The sequence below is a fragment of the Manihot esculenta genome, chromosome 3 (genome assembly GCF_001659605.2).
Source record: "Manihot esculenta cultivar AM560-2 chromosome 3, M.esculenta_v8, whole genome shotgun sequence".
NCBI lineage: Eukaryota > Viridiplantae > Streptophyta > Magnoliopsida > Malpighiales > Euphorbiaceae > Manihot > Manihot esculenta.
The window spans coordinates 31,000,839-31,020,165 of NC_035163.2; the positions used below are offsets into that span (position 1 = coordinate 31,000,839).

The window sequence follows — 19,327 nt, forward strand, 5'->3', positions numbered from 1 at the left end:
ACAAAAATTATATATATATATAGTGGCAGAATCAGGAACTTCTTTTTGAGCACCGGCTGCGCTGTTTCAGTATCTTCATCCCCTTCAAAATATTTTTCGATCGCCGGTATGCCACGTGATCCTTGCCATAGCTTCCTCTGCCCTGTATATATATATTAAAGAAAAATAAAAAAGAAAGGGGTAAAGGACCAGAGGAGACCCAGCTTTTGCCTCTTAGGTGTTGGCTTCCGTTCGCCCACGGACTGAGACTCTCAGAAAAGATAAGTATATTGTGAAATATCTCATATGACCTTTCTCCCCACGTCCGGGTGTGGGCCCCACCTTTTTCCGTAATTTTATAATTTATTTTAATTGGTTGAAAAGACATTATTTATTTTTATTTTTTACATCGTAATAATTTATAAATTAATTACTACATTTTTATTTTACTTTATTTTATTTTTAAAATAATCTCTAAATAATTAATATTTTATAAATAAATATACAAAATACCTATTTAATAAAGTTAATATATTTAAAAAAATATAATTAAAAAAGTAATAAACAAATAAAATGAACATGCATTATGGAATGAAATTAATATTTTTTAAAAAATTATCATTTAATTTCTGAAATATTGATAAATTTATTAATTTTAAAAAATACAATAACACATCATTGAAATTTAAAAATTTAACTAATTAATTCTCCATTAATTTTAATCATAAAAAATCTAAAATATCTCCTCTAATTAATTTATATTTTTATAAAATTAAAAAACTAATTGATTAATTTTTTTATATTATAAAATAAATAATAAAATACTTAATAATTAAAATTAATAAAATCTAATTAATATATATTTTTAGAATAAAAAAATTAATTAATGTATTTTAATCACCGAATAATAAATAACCCTTATTTATAAGAATGAAGTATTGCAAATAAAATTGTGAATTACATAATGAAAGCTAATTTTTTTTTTAAAAAAAAAAATTGTTTTAGAATAAGCAAATTAATTGACTCGAATTTAATAGATGATTTACTTTTACATTAAGAAAATTAATTGAATTATCTTTGATTAATAGATAATTATTTCTATCAAGAATTCTTATACATCAATTCAATTTAGTATTGCCATATTGTCTAAAATTATATTACAAGCCTATATATAAATACATCATTGTATAATTAAAATTTAGTTTAAATTAAAAATTTTAATTAATTTAATATGAAATTTTAATTTAATTACCTCTCTTAAAATTTTATTTTAATTAATGTAATTATCTTAAAAAATTATTAATTAAATAGTTTATTTCAATTATAGGACGTGGACAATAGACAGAATGAGAATTGCGTTTGTTAGAATTTCTTTTATTTCACTAATAAAATGTCATGTTTGGCTTAAACATGATTTCAGTAATATTAAGGAAAAAAAAAAGCAACATTGAAATTGTCGGGTAACTTAAGAGAGAGAGAAAGGAAGACAAAGCGAACGAAGCTCGTCTTTCGCATGATCGGACAGAAGGTGTCATATCATGCTTTGTGTTAAAAATCTCTGGCTTTTTTTTTTCTTTTTGGTTTTTTATTCTTAGCTATTAGGGATGTTTGATGGTGCATACAACCTCCTCTCTTTTAGGTCTTTAATTGTATATTTAAACCTTATGGTTTGCTTGACCCATTAGGCTGTATATTTGGTTGTGTTGGCTTCTGTTTCAAATTTTCTTTTTTTTTTGGCCGATTTGTGTTTGCCTAATTTTAATTGGAGCTTACGGCGGTATTATTCTGATTTCGAGTTATTTTAGATTAATTATTTTTGGGTTGGAATTCCAATAAAATTTAGGTTAGAGTTTTAGTCAATTTTATTAAATTTCGAAATGCTAATAGTAGATTTATAGCGGTTAAAGCAGGCTATTTTTACAAACAGATGGAGGTTAAATGTGCTGAGACAGTGACCGTATTAAAAAGTGCAGATGAAATCGAGTTCTTTTCGAATCGGATGCTCAGGTTCTTATTGTGTCCATTAATAATACTTCATTAAATGATTTATCACTTTTTGATCTTTTGATTTAAAATTATAAATTATTTTTATCTGAAAACGCAAAATGTGCTTTTATTCACAGGTTTTCGAATGATGTCGCTCATATTCTAACAATATCAACTCATTCTCAGGGAGTTTGGGTTTATATCTCTCGTTCTCATATAGTTTTCTTAATCGTTTTGAATTAATAATATTTCTTTCATTTAAAAAAAAAAACTACGGTGTGTCGGTTTAATAATAAAAAAAATAAAAAATTAAATTAGAAAAAGGATAACTTATTAATTATATAAAAAAAAGGCAATTAGGAGGAAAAGAAAACGATTAATTAGGGGATAAGAGTTACTGAAGCCATAAGTGGTATCCTTAAACAACCAGACTACATGATTCAGTCTCCTGCCTGCCACGGACCACTTCCATCTCATTTCTCTTTCGCTTTCTCTTTCTCTTCTTTCCAATATAAAAGAGAGAATTCGACAAAAAATTATATGTGTAAAAGAGAAAAATAAAATAATCCTTCTCCCTCTCACCATCCCAAAGAATCCCTCCTTTAATAAACAACAGGGGATTTCAATGTTCTTGTTTCTGCTAAGATTATATTAAAGTTTTGATTTTTTTTTTCCTGGGATTAACAAGGGAAAAAATGTCTGCAATTAGGAGCATGATAATCCGGTCGAGGTCCCACCGGGTGGTGCAGGACGGGTCGGCAGCGGCTCCGGAGGTGGATGAGTGGCATGAAGAGGATACTTCTTGTTGGGCAAACATGCCAGAGGAGCTCTTAAGAGAGGTTCTATTGAGAATAGAAGCATCAGAAAGCAGTTGGCCACCCAGAAAAAGCGTGGTTGCTTGTGCTGGTGTCTGCAGGACCTGGAGACAAATCACTAAAGAATTAGTCAAAGTCCCTGAAGTTTCCGGCAGGCTTACTTTTCCTATTTCCGTCAAGCAGGTACCCCGCTTACCATTTATTCGTCTTCGTGTAGTTTGTAAAATTGGGCTTTTGTTAAATTATAAAGGTAATTTAAACTCAGAAAAGCTGCTTTTTTATTGGTTTTTTAGCAGCTAGATTATGGGTTTAGTTCAAATTATTGGCATATGAATTCAGTTCAATCGTTTGCGGTTAATGTTATGCAATTGTAAAAATTATATCTTTTGTTGTTTTTCTGGGAGGATGCAGGGTTTGAATGTAAACTTTATGTTAGATACTCGTAAAAAAACTGTTATTGTGTTGGGTGTTGTTTCTTCCCAATTCAAACAAATTTTTTCAGTCTAGTTATTGCTGCAATCCAGTGGAAACATGCTTAAAAGGGGCTAATTGTGATTTCTCTTTTGGGTAATCCTGGTTTTTGTAAACTCTAATATATTTGCTTGGTGTTTCAATTAGTCACTTGTGGTTTGTTTGAGAAATATTGATTTTTGCATATTTTTTCAGTTTGCGGTATCAAAGTTGTATGAATCAGCATTGACTTGCTGTTCATCTCTGATTTCTGTGTATTGGAAAATTTTGTATCTGTCTGTCTCAAGCCTTGTCATGGTGCTTATGGAAGCTTGCTTCTTCAGGATATTTCTCTATGGAATTCTCAATAATTTCATCTAAATACTAATTGCAAGAGCCTGGAGGTGGACCACACCACCTTTTTTCAAGCATGACAATTTCCCAATTATTCATGATGTTTACACTGGAAATTGCTGGAAAACGTCCATTATCAAATGGTGCGTGCCCTTTAGGGACCACCTTTTGCTTCAGCAGAGCTGTCCACTGCCATATTAATTGCAGCTTTTGGCAAAACTGATATGGATATTTTCTTCTATGGTTTCTAGTTTTCCTTAGGTATGTTCTGATTAATGCAAAATGCTGATGAACCTCCAGTTCCATAAAAGATGCTTTGGGCTGCAATACAAGAACTATTATGATGGCTGCTTTTTTAACTTAGATTTATTTCATTATCAAATTTAATGGCCACTGTTTTCAGCCTGGTCCAAGGGATTTTCTCCTCCAGTGCTTTATAAAGCGGTGCCGGTCCACTCAGACATATTATCTTTACCTCAGTTTAACTAATGGTGAGATTTACTGTAGATTTTATGAGGGATTGGCTGTCTCATTCCTGGTCCCTTTCTGAGCTGCAGAGAATTGACAATATGCTTTTGTTTTCCCCTAATGCAGCACTTGCTGATGATGGAAAGTTCCTTCTTGCTGCACACAAGTGTAGACGCCCCACCTTCACGGACTATCTCATTTCTCTAGATGCTGGCAATATGTCGAAGGGGAGTAGCGCCTATGTTGGGAAGTTAAGGTGTCATGAATTCCATGTAGAATAAGACTTCTCTTTTTGTATTTTTTTTTATTTGTTAAAATCTTTAAATTCTTCTCTTCTCTTTGGCAAGATCAAATTTTCTGGGAACCAAGTTCACAGTCTTTGATGGACAGCGACCTCATGCTGGGGCCAAGATGACAAAAAGTCGCTCCACTAAGCTAGTAAATTTGAAACAAATTTCACCTAGGGTTCCTGCTGGCAGCTATCCCGTAGCTCACATCTCATATGAACTGAATGTGTTGGGTTCCAGGTAAGATCTTAAGTATAGGCACTTGTGGATAGAGTGACTGCTGTCCTCCTCTATTCTGTGTCACTCTGCTAGTCAATTTGTAAAGTGTGATTTTCTGCTAGCAGAGCACAACCAAATTGCTTTGCATGCTTTTCCTGAGGCTAGCTAATACTTGTGAATTTCATTCCATATATAAAGCAGGGGTCCGAGGAGAATGCAGTGCATTATGGATGCTATCCCTTTCACTTCTATTGAACCTGGTGGAGTGGCTCCCACACAGATAGAGTTTTCTCATCACAATGTGGGTTCATTTCCATCACTCCCATTCTTCCGTTCAAAATCAAACCATACAGATAATTTTTTATCAGGACCTTTGCCTAGTGAGAAAGATGGAGCACTAGTACTTAAAAACAAGGCTCCAAGGTGGCATGAACAGCTCCACTGTTGGTGTTTGAATTTCCATGGTCGAGTAACTGTTGCTTCAGTTAAAAACTTTCAGCTGGTTGCTTCCCCAGAAAATGGACGTGCTGCTGGTCCAGAACATGAGAAGGTCATCCTTCAGTTTGGGAAAGTGGGAAAGGATTTGTTTACCATGGATTACCGATACCCGATCTCTGCATTCCAAGCATTTGCAATTTGCATCAGCAGCTTTGACACCAAGATTGCTTGTGAATGACGAAATGATCAAACAGGTTCGAAGCCTCTTTGCATCTAAAACTCCTAGAAATAGAGAGAAACACATAAGAGGTGAATTCTAATAAATTTTTGGGCATTAATAAGCCTTGAATTTCATCGGTATTTTATCTGTTGTCATTTTTAGTTACGTTCTTAGGTTTTTTGATAGGGCCTGTTACTAACCTGAACCTGACTCTGCTGGCATTATATATGCCTAGGTTGATAGTAATTCTCTTTTGGGAGTTGGTTAAAACAGTACAAGTTAATGATTAAGAAAAAATGGACATGGCTTTATGAATAGAAAAGTTGCCCATATTAGCAGGGGAAGAAGTTTCACCATCATTTGAAAAGTTATCCCAATGAGCTTAACTGACCCTATCATCTTTTGGTCCAGGTGCAAAGTTTGAAGATGATGGTTCTGATACAATAGAAAGAGGCTGCTGCTTGTAATGTGGGCAAAGGTTGCTTATGGAGCATAATTTTGCCAAGTAAATGGAAATTGGAGGCTGCAGCTTTTGATTCCATGGCTTTTGAAGTCAATCAGTTGAATTGAAAACCGTTAACTTGGAAGCTTCAGAACACTGGAACTTTGTCATTCGCAGTTCCCTGTAAATTTTACTTTGTACGTAATAATAATATTTTTTTAAGTTTATCTGCATTTTCAATGCTGCAAAAAAAAAAAAAAAAAAAAGCAAAACGAAGACTATAACTAGAAATGACAGTAGAGGTTTCAGATTCATATAGCTGTAGCTGTAATTTTCATAGATGATTGGATTGAGCCAAAAAAAGTGTTAGCAGGAAAAAGATTTAAGATAGATCCATAACAGTCAAATTTCTCTTGGAGGATTTACGTATAACAACTAGGAAAGTTGTGCTTCATGCGGTCTAGTTTTGTGCAAATTAAGTAAATGGTGAAAAAGGTTGTGAGAATTCAAACTCGTTTTTAGTTATCTTTGTTGAAATACGCTATTTTCTCAAAAGTAAGTATTGGTTAGGAAATTAATTTTGTAAAAAGTAATAATAAATGTGATTAGTATATAAATTAACTTATTAAAAATTAAATTTATTTTCAAATTATAATAATTAGAGTTGGCACTCAGTGATGATAAATGTCTCTGAGTACTAAATTTTTAAAATTAGCTATAATTGTATTCATGACTTTAAATCAATTTTAATTAAAAAGAAATTTGTGATTGTATTGATTTTTCATCCCAACTTGCTCATCTAGCCGTGTCTAAGAAAATTTTTTTTATCACCTCTACAAAAATAAATTCAATCTCAATCAGCACAAAATAATCAATTCAGCAAAAAATTGTTATAATATTAATAAAATAAAGAATATAAACACTGCACTTTCTAAAAATCGTATCACATACTTTTAAGATCTAAAAATAATTTTCAGCCGTCTATGAAAAAAACAGAAGGGAAGGTTGATAGATATCATGCAAAATCTTTTGTTATGTGCGAAGTTTATAGTGTGTTTTTATAAATTTTATTATGGATTTAATTCAATTAAAGTTTCATGGAAGTCAGGGAAGAGGAATAAAGTAGAGTTAATGGTTGGTTAAAGAATTTAATTATCTGACCATTAATTTAAATTAAAAAAATATCATCTATCAGATTTAAGTAGATAAATTTTTTTTAGTCAAAATTAATTTAACAACATAGACATAATCGCGTTTAATTATTTTATTCAAGAATCCCATTTCAAAAAAAAAAAATTATTTTATTCAAGAATCGAAAAAGTGAACATAATTAAAAATTTACCAAATGTCCAATTGCTCAAATTAAAAGTGTAATAAATTAAAAGTGAAATCCTTATACATTTCTTACATAAGGGTGCTTTCCACTTGTTTAGGAGTATACAAGTATTTGACACTTTCTCATCAATTCTAACTTCTTCCCTCTAACCAAACAGCATCTTAGGCTTTCACTTATATAATAGCAGCAAAACCGAGCACGAAAGCTTCCAAGGAGAGAATAAAGGAAGCTTAATTTAATCTAGGACATGGGACTGATAGAGAAGGACATATGCCATTAGGCAAATAATCTCTTGATTTACAATTACCACTATAGTATGCTTTGCCTAATTCAATGGTAAGTTACAAATAGTATTTCATATATATACATATGCATCCTAGTTAAGCTGCTTGCATTTGAATCCCTGATTCTGAACTTGTCAGTAAAGATTCTGCAACCTCTTCCTCTTCCTCAGGAAGATCATCTGCATGCTTTTCTTGTTGTTTAAGGCTTCTAACAAATTTGGTAAAAGCAGGAAAATGCTCTGGGGAGAAAAATTCAGCTCCCATTCTCTGATAAGTGAACATGCCTATCTCATTCGCACCCAATAGATTTTCCCTCATCTGCTCAAAATGATGGGGAGCTTTAGAAACCAATGAGTTCTGCCCAGAAACATCAACCCCATACTTTCTGCAAGCTTTTCTAATTTGTGCAAGTAACAATTCTGGGCTTGACAGTGACCCCTGAGGCTGATGCTCATCTGACAGGTCCATCCCAGGTAAAATCATTTTACAAGAATTCCTTGCAAACATCCCTGCAACTGCCTCATAGCCATCTCTATTCTCTGTGTTATAAAAGCCAGCTGTTAACTCCGAAGGGTGAGCGCGGGTTTTGTACCAAGAGTGCACGAGTGGGACTTTGCCATAGGTTGTCACAGCAGAGTCACCAAACTCAGCAGAGGCAATAGAAAGGAGGCGATTTCCGTGAGACAAAAGCTGACTTGAATACCAGGAAAGGAAGAAGCTGCCATATGGAGACTCCCACGACCCTCCCTGATCCTTGAAGAAGCTGTTGGAGTTTGGCAACTGATCGTAGCCGGGGGCATCATGGGGACCGCCGAGTCCCCATAAAGGATTTCCCATTGTATCAGCATGTTGCTTTAGAAGGTTAAGCATATTTTTGTCATAACATTGGAACTCCCCAACTCCAAGGATTTTTCTACTTTTACCTTCCCGACCACGATAAGAAGGATATCGTAGTTCACCATTTGGACCAAGTCCCATCGTGATACCCTGCAAAAGCAGCAACTTATAAGCCACGAACAAATAATACACCAAACCTTAATCTATTTACTCCTTAATTATAGAGTTAATGAATCAAAACTTACGGTGATTGTGGAACCCATTAAGTGCGAGAATGAAGACTTGAAGCTATTGCAAAATTCCTGGTAAACTTGGACAGGCGTCTTCCCACCAAGTACAGGAAGATCATCAACAGCCAATGACAAGCACTCTCTGAAATTATGCCCTGACCTATCAGCAAAGAAAATACCAGGTTCTGATTCACCAATATGGGATACCCACACAGGGAGTGGGATTTTAGGTTGTTCATTAGCGTGGAAGCAGAGTGAGACGTGGAGTTTGAGACCAGCATTCTCAACCATCTCTGCAAGAGCAAGGTAGCCTTCCCACTCGTACTTGCCCATTGCTTCCTTCTCGGCTATTCCCCACCACACGGCCATCTCCACACCTTCAATTCCCAATAATTTCAGAGCTTTAAGTCCTACTGAGATTGCTCTAGCATGGTTGACCGTATTACAGTCGGAAACTGCATCCAAGGGCAGCCCAACATATAACCTTACACCATCGAGCTGCAAAAAAACCATTGTAAGAGAACTTTACATTGACATCTTGAAGCTAAAACGCAATTACACAAAAATAAAAAATCTTTTTTTTTTTAAAACATAAAATATAACAAAGCACACAAGTGGTGGCTGAATTAGAATGTCTACATATATATTTGTCATTCAAATTCGTGAAACCGCTTAAAAAGAAAGTTAACAACACAAAAATCGATTATTGTTTGCTTGCTTTTTGACTTTTTTTGCAATTTATGAACTTTATAATCACAGTACCGCATCATTCCATCCAGCTTCAATTGACTATTTTTTTTTCATCCTATGACTTCAAAAAGTTAACAAATTGATCTCCTTTCCCAAATACAGCAACCAATTATACACAATTAAACCAGAATTTAGGGGAAACTTCAAGATCTAATCGACGAAACAAAATCCAATAAACAAACCGATAACTAAGAAAAAGAAGAAGAGAAAGAAAGAAACTATACCGATTTGGACCCGGAAGCACGATCTCGAGTGGAGAGATTGTTGGAGAGGACGGGTTCTGTTTGGATCGCATTTAAGGTTAAGCGCAGGGAAGAGTTTCTTCTCCACCTCTTTCCTGAATCAGAGAAAGAAACACTAGTATAGTTTCTTCTGGGAACACAAAAACTCAGCTCCCTATGAACTAATTCGGTTCTGCAAATAGTCGCCTGAGAGCTGCCGATCACCGACACCTCCATATCGAAAAAATCTGAATAGAAACCGGCGATCTAAATCTGGCAGGTGAATAGGACCTAAAATCGGGAAATAACAGAGAAAATTTAAGTTTGGATAAGAAAATCGAATTGGACGCGAGAATATAGGAAGACTTTCGGTTGCCGAGAAAATGGAGAAGAAAGTAGCGTGTATAAATGAAGTTGAAGGTTGCATTGGGGAAATGGTGAGGGGTTTTAATTTAAAGACGCGCTTTTTGCTGGGGCCAACGGTAAAGGGCAAGTGGTAAAGAATAACAGCTGTCGCATGTTGAATCTGCCACGTTTCCATTTTACCGACTGCCAAATTTCAGCCGCTTATTTTTATTTCTATTTGCTTTCTACCCCATTCAACACCTTGTTTGGATGATTTCTATCTCTATTACTCAATCATATCGTTTGAAATTATTTATTTTATAATAAAAACATTTAAATGAATTATTATTAAATAATATATAATTTCAGTTTTTTAAAAATGTAAAATTAAATAAAGAGTATAAGTTTAGATAATGAACTGAAACTTTTATTTAAAAGAGTTGAAAAATGTTAAAAAATATATATATATACTCTCCCCTCACCTCATAAAAATACTAAAAATATTGTTAATATAATGAAAATAATAAATTTTATATTGTCTTTCATTAAATGCATTTCATTCATGTTAATTTATTATTAAATTATTTTTACAATAAAACAATTTATTTTCTCAAGAGTATAATAATAAATTGCTATCTCTACAATAAAATAGCTTAATTTAAGATGGATAAAAAAATAAATTTATATTTATGGGCAAAAGTAGTATAATTTAAGGAAATAAAAAAGATGATTTTTCTTCTTTTGGTTTGTAAAGAGGACGAAAATAAGTAAAGAATGGAAAAAAAATATACTAATTTTAAAAAATGGAAGGAAAATATATTTATATAGTAAATAAAAATCTCTTTTTAAAGTTGTTTATAAAAGTATATAATAAAATATTGAATTTAGTTTTTTCTATTTTAAATAAAAATAAAATTATTTTAATTTGAATATTTAAGGAATGAATTAGAGGAGGGATTCATGTGAATCTTATCTTTGGTTCCATTATTATATTTGTTGATTGATTGCATATGTTCCATCTCAAGGGAACAGTGGGACTTCCGATCAAATCATTTGTATACATAATGCATTCTCTAATCATTTTCTCTGTAAAATTTTTATTTTATACTGAAAATTATAATTCACCTTTTTTAATATAATAATTTACTTATTTATGTTAAAAAGTACAATTTTATTGGTAGTTTAATAACATAATTTATTTAATGTGGTTTTTGCCATAATTTCAGATTAAAAAAACTCAGATTTTTGTAATCCAAATAAATTATTAAATAAATAAAAAAACCATGGTGATTGAAGCATATGTGGATAAGGGAAAAGGAGGCGAAACAGTTAATGACGTGGAAAGTGAAAGGACCAGCTCATGCCAACGACCATAGGAAATGGCGGTGAAACGTGGAGGACAGTGAATGGCTGAGGAGGGTTTCTTGCTGAGTCAAGTCCAGGCCAGATTTTGGGTAGATACGGTTTTGTGGATAAGCATTTTTCGAATTTCTTCTTTACTTGTCAGATTTAGATCGTTTTTGTCTGCATCCACAATAGTGGCCTGAATTATTCCTTTTTTTTTTTTGGAATTGAGCGAGAGAGTTGAATCTAAAAGCTTCCTTAATTAACTTTAATATATTTATTTATCATTGAATTAAGTGTAATGGTAGTTTGAGTATTGAAATATAATATATGTTTTATAATTTTTATTTATTTCTTTTAATTATTTTAAATTGGAGTTTTAAATTCAGTTTGTTTGAAATAATAGATTATGAGTTGGTTAATTTTCAATTTGATTAACTGAATTAACTTTATATATATTATTATTTGTTATGTTTTAAAACTTATTTTTATAAAAAAATTAAAATCCTAATCACATGATGTAGCATAAGCAAAGCAAAGCAAGGTGGAAACACCTAGGACTATATATAACCAACATACATGTGTGTTTGTTGGGAGAACAAATGTTTTGGAGCTTTCAGTGGGATACCCCATATAATAATAATAATAATAATAATACTGGGATTCTGATTGTGATTGTGAGGATTAGTGAAAGCAAATGATCTTTTTTTATTTTTTTATTTATTTTTAGTGACACTCTGTATCTATGATTGTTCCACAATGCAATATTATTGCATATACATTAACTACTAACAATCCTTTAGCCTATCTTTCAAGGCAAGGGAAGCAATCACTAATACCCATTTTTGAAACTTCACATCTACAAATTATCTCTTGCAGTTAGATATTAAGGATTTTGCAAAAAGCCACGGGATTATGGAGGAGGTGGACCTCCAGGACCAGCGGGGCCACCAGGAGGCCCAGGTGGAGGAGGACCAGGTAGGGCACCAGGAGGCACAGGTCCAAGAGGCATTGGAGGTGCAGGTGGGGCACCAAAACAGTCTTGAAACAACCAGCAACAGCATAAGATATAGAAGCTGCCAGACAAAATTATATCAGTAACAGCTAGTTTTTATGAATTAGTAATTATATTAGCATGCTAAATATGCTCGAGATTATTTTGTAATCTTTTCAGTTACTTTGTCCACAAACATTCCATCAAGCCACTTCCACATTTAAAAGTGCAAAAAAGTAGAAATAGTTCCTTTAGTTACTACAACTTCTATAAGGAAGACCACCCATCTTTGATTTTGATTGTATAGTCTGTCAATTATTAACTGATTTATTAAATCCCCATTAAGTAAAAATTACACAATTACATTCCTTTTGTTTTCTTGGTCTAAAAGGGGAGATTTTAACTGTGAGGATTTGGAGTTCAATTAGAAGATTGTGGAGCTTTAAATAAATATAAAGAAAGAAAGACATGAAACTACGCATCATGTAGAATAATGGAATTGTTGCTTACCAAGATGATACTGCACTGAACAAGCCATTGAAGAAACCTCCAGGGAGACCAGGTCCAGGTCCACCAGGTCCAGGTGGCCTCATTTAGCAGTCTAGACTACCACTCTGGTGCCACTGGAAAGAACCCAACTTCCAGATTTGGTAGGAGTCGAGGCAAAGAGTGTAAATATAGTTGTGAGTTGTGTGAGCGTCGGGGCTCAGGCCAATTTACAACTTATAGGGAGCATATATTCAAGGACTCATGCCAACTACTTCCTTAGTACAGGTTGGAGAGTTAACAATGGACATGATCCAACTGCCAAACCAGCCAGTCAAAGCACACCTACTGCTACTATTCTTTTCGACCTACCTCCTCTTTCAACCCAAAAGTAAAAGCAAAAGAGACTTTTGTTGGATGCTCATCCAAGATTTCAAGCTTGACATATTTGAAAATTGTTGGTTCAAACAAGAAGATGAAAAGCAGTGAACCTTTTGATTTGGTATGAATCTTCTCATGTTGAAGAGCATGTGCTTGAATCCTCATATTCCATGTCTTTAGCAACCAAAAGCTTTAGAATACTTCACCTTGCTTCATAAATAATTATGCAAAAGTAGAACATCATAACAAGGCTCCTAATTACCAACCACCAAGAAGAAGACATGTTATGCCTGTTGTACAGTTGAAAGCATTGGAAACACATAAATTTATGCTCAATTACAATGTCCATGTAATTATCTTCTGCTAATAACTGCCATTTTCACTCTACAATGAAGTTACAGCATTTGGTACATGGATATCAAATGATTTCTATTTCTTTTGAAATAATTTTTTTAAAAGTTAAAAAGAATTTTTTTTTTTTTTCGTTTCTAAATATGAGAATCGACCAAAAAAACAATTTATTAAATTTTTCTAAATTTCTAATTCCAAACAAGCGGTGAGATTAAAACACTAGAAAACTATGTGGAAAACCTTCAAGAAATAACAAGGTAAGAGTAAACAACTGAAACACAAATCCAAGTTACCAATACAAATTTATTAATTCTTTCCACTATCTTCAGAAGAAAACAAAAAAACATATACAATGCTAGAGGAACTTCACATAATACAAAATGATATAACAAGGGAAAAGAAAATTGAATTTAAAAATATTTGACCTCTTCTTGCAATTTAATTGGCTTTCCCGGAACAAATATCAATGGCCAGATTCGTAACTTTGCAGCCTCATGAATACTCTTTCAAGTAAACTGAATTTATATTACATGCCTTCCTTCTCTTATACCCGAGCAGAAAGTTTATCTTTCTGCTTCTTTCTCCTTGGAGCAACAACTGAAGCTGTGTCTACCAATGGGCCGGACCACGTCTGCATAGGTGCTTTTGAATACGAGAAATTTGTGGAACTGAATGGGACATCAGGGGGATCAAAGACAGGATCAATGTGATGTGAGGAGCCCAATGGATAACCAAGTGCTCCATCTTGGTGAGGTGGAGGAAATTTCTCGCTTTTGCTCTTCGCATTGGCATGTGTTATTAAACGCCGCCTCTGTTTCAGGAGAAAAAAGGATTATTACAGTAGATAAAGCTATCATCGCCAGCCAAAGCTGCAAAATTATACATCAGATACATCCAGCCAATGGAGATTATTTATTGACATTTTCTTTTTCCCTTAAGACTTGATGAATTGAAGGCAATCAAATTAGTTACCCACCATGCATAATTTTTTTTTTTCGGTCTGCTAAAACATGAAGCCAATGAAAAAAACAAATTTATCATGACAGTCAAAACAACAAAAGCATGCAAAAGATTTTTATGAATTAGCTTATCTGACTTACATCAAGATTGGCTTGAAGCTCGGCATTGGCTTCTGGAGCAGGAAATGCCTTTACCGCTCGATCACGTGGACGTGACTTCTTAATACCATCAGCATTAGACTTTCCAGCAGCTCTCAATCTACATTAAGAAATGCTTACATTTAAATGTATAGGCACATATATATATTTATATATATATACACAGAGAGGAATGGACATTGAAAGAAGGGGAGAGAGGGAGTAATGGAAAGAAGAAAAGTATAAACTAGAAAGCCCATGGAAGCTCTTTTCATTGCTGCACAAAACAGACGAACAAAAAGAATTCAATAGCACCGAGGTAGGGGTCAATTAAGATCAATGACTAACATTAAAGAACTTTTAGCTCATAGAAGCACAAAAAATGCTGCAATAGTTTTCAGTAATTTGTGCTATAATCTGTAGTATGATAAGATCTTTGTCACAGATCTAGGCACGCACACAGTGAAAGTAAAACATCACTCCAGCTAAAAAAAAAAGATTATAAAATTATTTAAGCTACCCCACCTTCTAGCTTCTTCATCACGTAGTTTAGCATCCATTTCCTTGCTTGGAGGATATTTTGGAAGACTAGAAGGCTCACAAGCATAAGGCTTTGTAGTAAAGAACTGCAAAATAAGAGAACAATCAATCAAAATCACCGTAATCCTCCATAAATAGTTGAACAAAATAATTCAAAATTTCTAACACGGGTTCCTATGATTTACATGGTAGAGGCCATAGGAAGAAGATCCAACTTCACAATCATAAAGGCTACTGCTAAAGAATTCATCGTTGGTTAATTAAATAATTCAAGCTCCTTCATGAGTTGAAAAGGGCATGTTTAAATATGAGACTCAGTGCTACCGAAGTTTAGACAATGTCAATCTCCAAGCATGAAAGATGGATTTTATCACTGTAAGTATCTGATTTTTGTAGCTTATTGTCCAAAGATAAAGTTCCAACAAAATATCTGGTAAAACATTATACTACAACGTTTGACAAATAGTCACAGCACTTCTACTGGCATCTTGGTCAGCATGCAGCAGCTGTGTCTTTAGTGTTAAAATAACATAGTAGAATGCATAATTGCCAATATTGCTTTAAAAAAGTAAGTTGGGCTTGTGATTAGGCTTTAAGAATGGTTAATCTCACGCAAATCATGCATTAGGGATGCTAAGCTGGGAGTCATTAAAGTTCAATAAAAGTCCAACCACGTGTAAAACTGAAATCTCAGTCTCCCGATTTCTTCTGTGTTCAAAGTTAGGTATCGATATATTATAAGTAACAAATTGACCAAAAAACATGTCTTAGTTTAGCCTACAAGAGATGCATTAAAAATAAGCATCCTTTCCTCCATATCCATCACAACAGATGACAACTAAATAAGCATCCTTTCCCCCTTATCCATCACAACAGATGCCTCCTAAATAAACAACAGGGAAAGAAAAAGAAACAGAAAATAATGTACCATAAGAAAGAAAAACTCACTTCACTCTTCAGTGCAGCAGTAGCAGTTTGACGTTCCGCTGGGTCAATGGCAAGAAGGGTTTCAATTAGGGGCAGTGATGATAGTGGGAAGTCTTTGAAAGTCTCTGCTATACATCTCTTGTATGATTGTTGGGGCTTAAATATGGTTGCATGGGGTAGCTTTGACTTTTTCCAATACTCTTCAGAAGGAGAGCCACATAGTTTAAATATCTTGTGTAATTGCTCCACCTGTGCAATGAGATGAGTGTTTGCATAAAAAGGCAACTTTATCATTTGCACAAAAAACAATTACTTTTTCTTAAACTATCTACTCAGCCATGTATGAGAAAGACCAATTCCAATAGACCCAAGGAAAAGCAATTATAGTAGGATTAGCTAGTTTTGCTGGAGACTGATTTAAATGAAATAAATTCAGTTATAGTTCCTCCGGGGAGATATTTGTGCATTGTGACTGAAAAAATAACACCAGATATCATCCTCATAACTGAGCTATTCTCCTCGATTAAGGTAGGGTCATCCAAGAGACTGTCAGACATGTTAGATTAATGGCAAAAATGTAATAGAGAACCCATAATTTGCAACCGAAACACCAAAGGAAACTGTATGTGAAGGAAACCATAATACACATACAAGGTTTAGAAGTTACCTCAGTGCGACCAGGCATGATTGGCTTCCCTGCCAATAGCTCAGCAAGAATGCAACCAGCACTCCAAAGGTCCACACCCACGCCATAGTCAGTTGCCCCGAGGAGCAGCTCTGGTGGTCGATACCATAAAGTAACTACCCTGCTAGTCATGGGCTGCTTGTGGTTAGGATCGAAAGAAGAAGCCAACCCAAAGTCAGCAATTCTAAGGATCCCATCATTGCCAATAAGAAGATTTGATCCCTTGATATCACGATGCAGCACATGTAGGTTGTGACAGTGTTCAAGGCCAGATAATAACTGATGCATATAACATTTGACCTGCCATGTTCTTATACATAAGGTGAATATATATACAAATCAACAACAAAAACTAGGAAGATGCAATTTGAAATTTTATCACCTGAGCCTCTGTGAACTTGATGTTTGGACTTGCTGCGAGTCCAGCCAAATCATGCTCCATGTATTCAAAAACAAGGTACAAACTACAAGACATCCTTGAGGTCACCAAACCTTCCAATTTTACAACATTGGGGTGGTCCAAACGACGCAAAATCAAAATTTCTCTAGCCATAAATTTTACACTCTCAGGTTCCAAATTGTCAAACCGAACCTTCTTCAACGCAACAATTTTCCCTGTCATGGTATCCCGGGCTTTGTACACATTACTGTATGTACCCTGACCAATCTGGTAGGAAGCAAAACAAACACATAATCAGTCTTTAAAATATGAAAAAAAAATACTAAACTAAATTGATTTCTATTTATTGAAGGGGTTATCTTATCTAAATCCAGGAACAAAGAAAAGCCCCAATATCATCATCTGCCTTCCCTTGATCACTGCCCCACCCTTGAGACAGAAATCGATTGTGGTCAGTATTAAACTACTTATGCTTTCTAATTAAGGAAACTAAAAAGCACAAAACATATTCCTTCCGTTTTTTCCCCCACATGTTCTCAAGTCTCAACGATTTAGAAACCATTTGTACTTCACTGAGAAAACAACATAATCTTCCATTTTTGTTTACCTTGTCAAGCTTCTCAAAAGTATCAGCACGTCGCGGGGTCCATCCATTGATAGCTTCACCGGCGACGGCGGATAGCCAAGAGGGCCAACCGGCAGCCACCTGTTCACCTTGCACGTGTTTGGGAGGATTACTCAACCTCGGATTTGGTCTAGAGGACCTCCTTCTCTCACCTCTAGGCCGCACTCTCCCCTCCTCTTCCACCTCCACCTCAGTTTTCTCCTTCCGATCCTCTCCTCCATTTCTAACCTGGCTACCAGTTTCCTCCTGCACTCTAGCAACTCTAACTTCCTCCCTCTCTCTTCTCCCTTCCCTCTCCGCCGCTGCCTTCCTCGGAGTCACCTCTCTACCAAAGACGCACCCCATTTCTCATTCCTCATCACATTCCCACACCAACCCACATTTTTTTCCCTCGTTCTGAGCAAAATATATAGAGAAAGAAAAAAAAAAACCTAAAAGGAGAAATGGGATTAATTAGAGCGAAGGAGAGAAGTGCATACGCTAATCGAAGAGAAAGAGCTTTTTGAAGACAAAAGGAAGCCAAGTAATGATTTGAAGCTGCCCACAGTCGAGAAATATGAGCTAGAAATCACTATACACAAACCCAAAAAAAAATAAAAAATATAAAAAAACAATAAGAAGAAAAAGCAAAATCTCAAACACAGAGACTATCTTTTTCCAAATAGTGTAAGGTTTTAGTCGGACTTTTTTTCCTGATTGTGATATTTTTCCCTCCCAGAAAAAGAAAAAAAAAGGCTTTAAAAGGGAAAAGAAAATAATGTTTAGAGAGAGAAAGTGTGGATCTGTTTTCTACTTTCTAGTGGGTCTCTCTCTCTCTGGTCTTTTGTGTTTTTTTCGTTTTTGACTCTCTCTCAGTAAGAAGGGAAGAGAAGAGAAGAGCTCTCACCATAGTGTGCAGATTGCACAGTAGCCTAGTTGAATTATTTGTGGAGGTCCTATACCCTGCGGATGATTCTATCTCTTGCATTAATAACTCACGTGACTGGTTGCTCTCACGTGACTTATTCCCTGACGTGGCTATTATCTAATGGACTGGCTGGACGAGAGTGGGTATGATGGCCTCTAACAGAACGGCTATCTTTTTGCTTATTGGATGAGAGCTCTCCAATTATGTAGTAACATGTGGAAAAAATAATAATTGAAAAAACTCGCTTCACCAATATAAGCATGGTTTTCATAATATTTAAAAACATTAATTTATATAATTACAGTAAAACATTTTTCTAGCCTATTTTTATTCGCATTATTTTACTAAAAATTAAATATTTTTACTAAATTATTTCAAAATTAATAACTTTTTTATTTTATAATGATATTATATTTATATAAATTAATGAATAAATTATTATATAAAAATTCTAATTTATAATAAATGATGTAATTATTTGCTAAATGAGGGGAATAATTGAAAAATAGTTGCCATTTTTTTTTTTTTTTGACTTGCACACAGCGAAACAAGGTCCTACGGGAAGTAAACAGAAAGAATATTCCTGGGACTATTGGACTCGGGGCGTCCCCGTGATTAGTTCAAGGGCGGAGAACTCTGTTTAAGGGTCATTTCTATTTTTAATTTTGTTTTGTTTTAATTTAATTAAATTCAATAATTATACATTTTTTAATTTGAATTGTATATTTAAAAACCGACTTTGATCAGTCCCATGTGAGTTACATAGTAGGTTGCTGCGGGGGATAGCATTTAATCGCTTTAATTTTAAATTAAATTAAATTAAATAAATTAAAAATTAAAATTTTAATATTTATAAAAAATAAATTAAATTAACTTTGATCAGAAATCGAATCGAATTAAATTAGTTTGATTTAATTTAATTTAATTTG

At 34.1% G+C, this 19,327-nt stretch overlaps 4 protein-coding genes across 5 annotated transcripts; 1 reads left to right on the top strand and 3 right to left on the bottom strand.

The window, feature by feature from the left end:
- Positions 1-2,401: 2,401 nt before the first annotated feature.
- LOC110611146 (tubby-like F-box protein 3) lies at positions 2,402-5,976 on the top strand. Of its 2 annotated transcripts, none has more exons than XM_021751293.2 (6): positions 2,402-2,963; positions 3,988-4,075; positions 4,179-4,308; positions 4,400-4,579; positions 4,757-5,250; positions 5,628-5,976. In XM_021751293.2, exons 1-5 carry the CDS (start codon positions 2,661-2,663, stop codon positions 5,232-5,234), a joined length of 1,179 nt encoding a protein of 392 aa, XP_021606985.1. In that variant the 5' UTR covers positions 2,402-2,660; the 3' UTR covers positions 5,235-5,250; positions 5,628-5,976. The 2 variants fall into 2 exon arrangements, with proteins under 2 accessions (XP_021606985.1, XP_021606986.1); XM_021751294.2 differs by having other exon boundaries at positions 2,407-2,963; positions 4,760-5,250.
- A 1,037-nt stretch (positions 5,977-7,013) lies between these two features.
- On the bottom strand, positions 7,014-9,748 carry LOC110611941 (inactive beta-amylase 9). The gene is made up of 3 exons (XM_021752524.2): positions 9,320-9,748; positions 8,361-8,843; positions 7,014-8,265 (listed from the first exon to the last, which is right to left on the bottom strand). Exons 1-3 carry the CDS (start codon positions 9,551-9,553, stop codon positions 7,375-7,377), a joined length of 1,608 nt encoding a protein of 535 aa, XP_021608216.1. The 5' UTR covers positions 9,554-9,748; the 3' UTR covers positions 7,014-7,374.
- Positions 9,749-11,695: 1,947 nt separating this feature from the next.
- On the bottom strand, positions 11,696-13,379 carry LOC110611942 (basic proline-rich protein). The gene is made up of 2 exons (XM_021752525.2): positions 12,510-13,379; positions 11,696-12,081 (listed from the first exon to the last, which is right to left on the bottom strand). Exons 1-2 carry the CDS (start codon positions 12,590-12,592, stop codon positions 11,919-11,921), a joined length of 246 nt encoding a protein of 81 aa, XP_021608217.1. The 5' UTR covers positions 12,593-13,379; the 3' UTR covers positions 11,696-11,918.
- A 125-nt stretch (positions 13,380-13,504) lies between these two features.
- On the bottom strand, positions 13,505-18,390 carry LOC110611940 (probable serine/threonine-protein kinase At1g54610). The gene is made up of 7 exons (XM_021752522.2): positions 17,474-18,390; positions 16,849-17,133; positions 16,449-16,766; positions 15,803-16,030; positions 14,840-14,940; positions 14,318-14,435; positions 13,505-14,028 (listed from the first exon to the last, which is right to left on the bottom strand). The coding sequence occupies exons 1-7, from the start codon at positions 17,834-17,836 to the stop codon at positions 13,762-13,764; spliced, it is 1,680 nt and encodes a 559-aa protein (XP_021608214.1). The 5' UTR covers positions 17,837-18,390; the 3' UTR covers positions 13,505-13,761.
- Between the last annotated feature and the right edge of the window lie 937 nt (positions 18,391-19,327).

What these genes read in the sequence shown, in the direction of transcription:
- LOC110611146 (XM_021751293.2), top strand. Translation starts at nt 2,661, where the DNA reads ATGTCTGCAATTAGGAGCATGATAATCCGGTCGAGGTCCCACCGGGTG. An exon ending in TTACCTCAGTTTAACTAATG is followed by an intron (nt 4,076 to 4,178) that starts GTGAGATTTACT and finishes CCCCTAATGCAG; the next exon opens with CACTTGCTGATGATGGAAAG. An exon ending in GCCTATGTTGGGAAGTTAAG is followed by an intron (nt 4,309 to 4,399) that starts GTGTCATGAATT and finishes CTCTTTGGCAAG; the next exon opens with ATCAAATTTTCTGGGAACCA.
- LOC110611941 (XM_021752524.2), bottom strand. Translation starts at nt 9,553, where the DNA reads ATGGAGGTGTCGGTGATCGGCAGCTCTCAGGCGACTATTTGCAGAACC. An exon ending in GTGCTTCCGGGTCCAAATCG is followed by an intron (nt 8,844 to 9,319) that starts GTATAGTTTCTT and finishes GTTTTTTTGCAG; the next exon opens with CTCGATGGTGTAAGGTTATA. An exon ending in TAATGGGTTCCACAATCACC is followed by an intron (nt 8,266 to 8,360) that starts GTAAGTTTTGAT and finishes CTGCTTTTGCAG; the next exon opens with GGTATCACGATGGGACTTGG.
- LOC110611942 (XM_021752525.2), bottom strand. Translation starts at nt 12,592, where the DNA reads ATGAGGCCACCTGGACCTGGTGGACCTGGACCTGGTCTCCCTGGAGGT. An exon ending in TTCAGTGCAGTATCATCTTG is followed by an intron (nt 12,082 to 12,509) that starts GTAAGCAACAAT and finishes TTTGTCTGGCAG; the next exon opens with CTTCTATATCTTATGCTGTT.
- LOC110611940 (XM_021752522.2), bottom strand. Translation starts at nt 17,836, where the DNA reads ATGGGGTGCGTCTTTGGTAGAGAGGTGACTCCGAGGAAGGCAGCGGCG. An exon ending in CTTTTGAGAAGCTTGACAAG is followed by an intron (nt 17,134 to 17,473) that starts GTAAACAAAAAT and finishes GCTTCCTACCAG; the next exon opens with ATTGGTCAGGGTACATACAG. An exon ending in CTGCTGCACTGAAGAGTGAA is followed by an intron (nt 14,941 to 15,802) that starts GTGAGTTTTTCT and finishes CTTATTTTGCAG; the next exon opens with TTCTTTACTACAAAGCCTTA.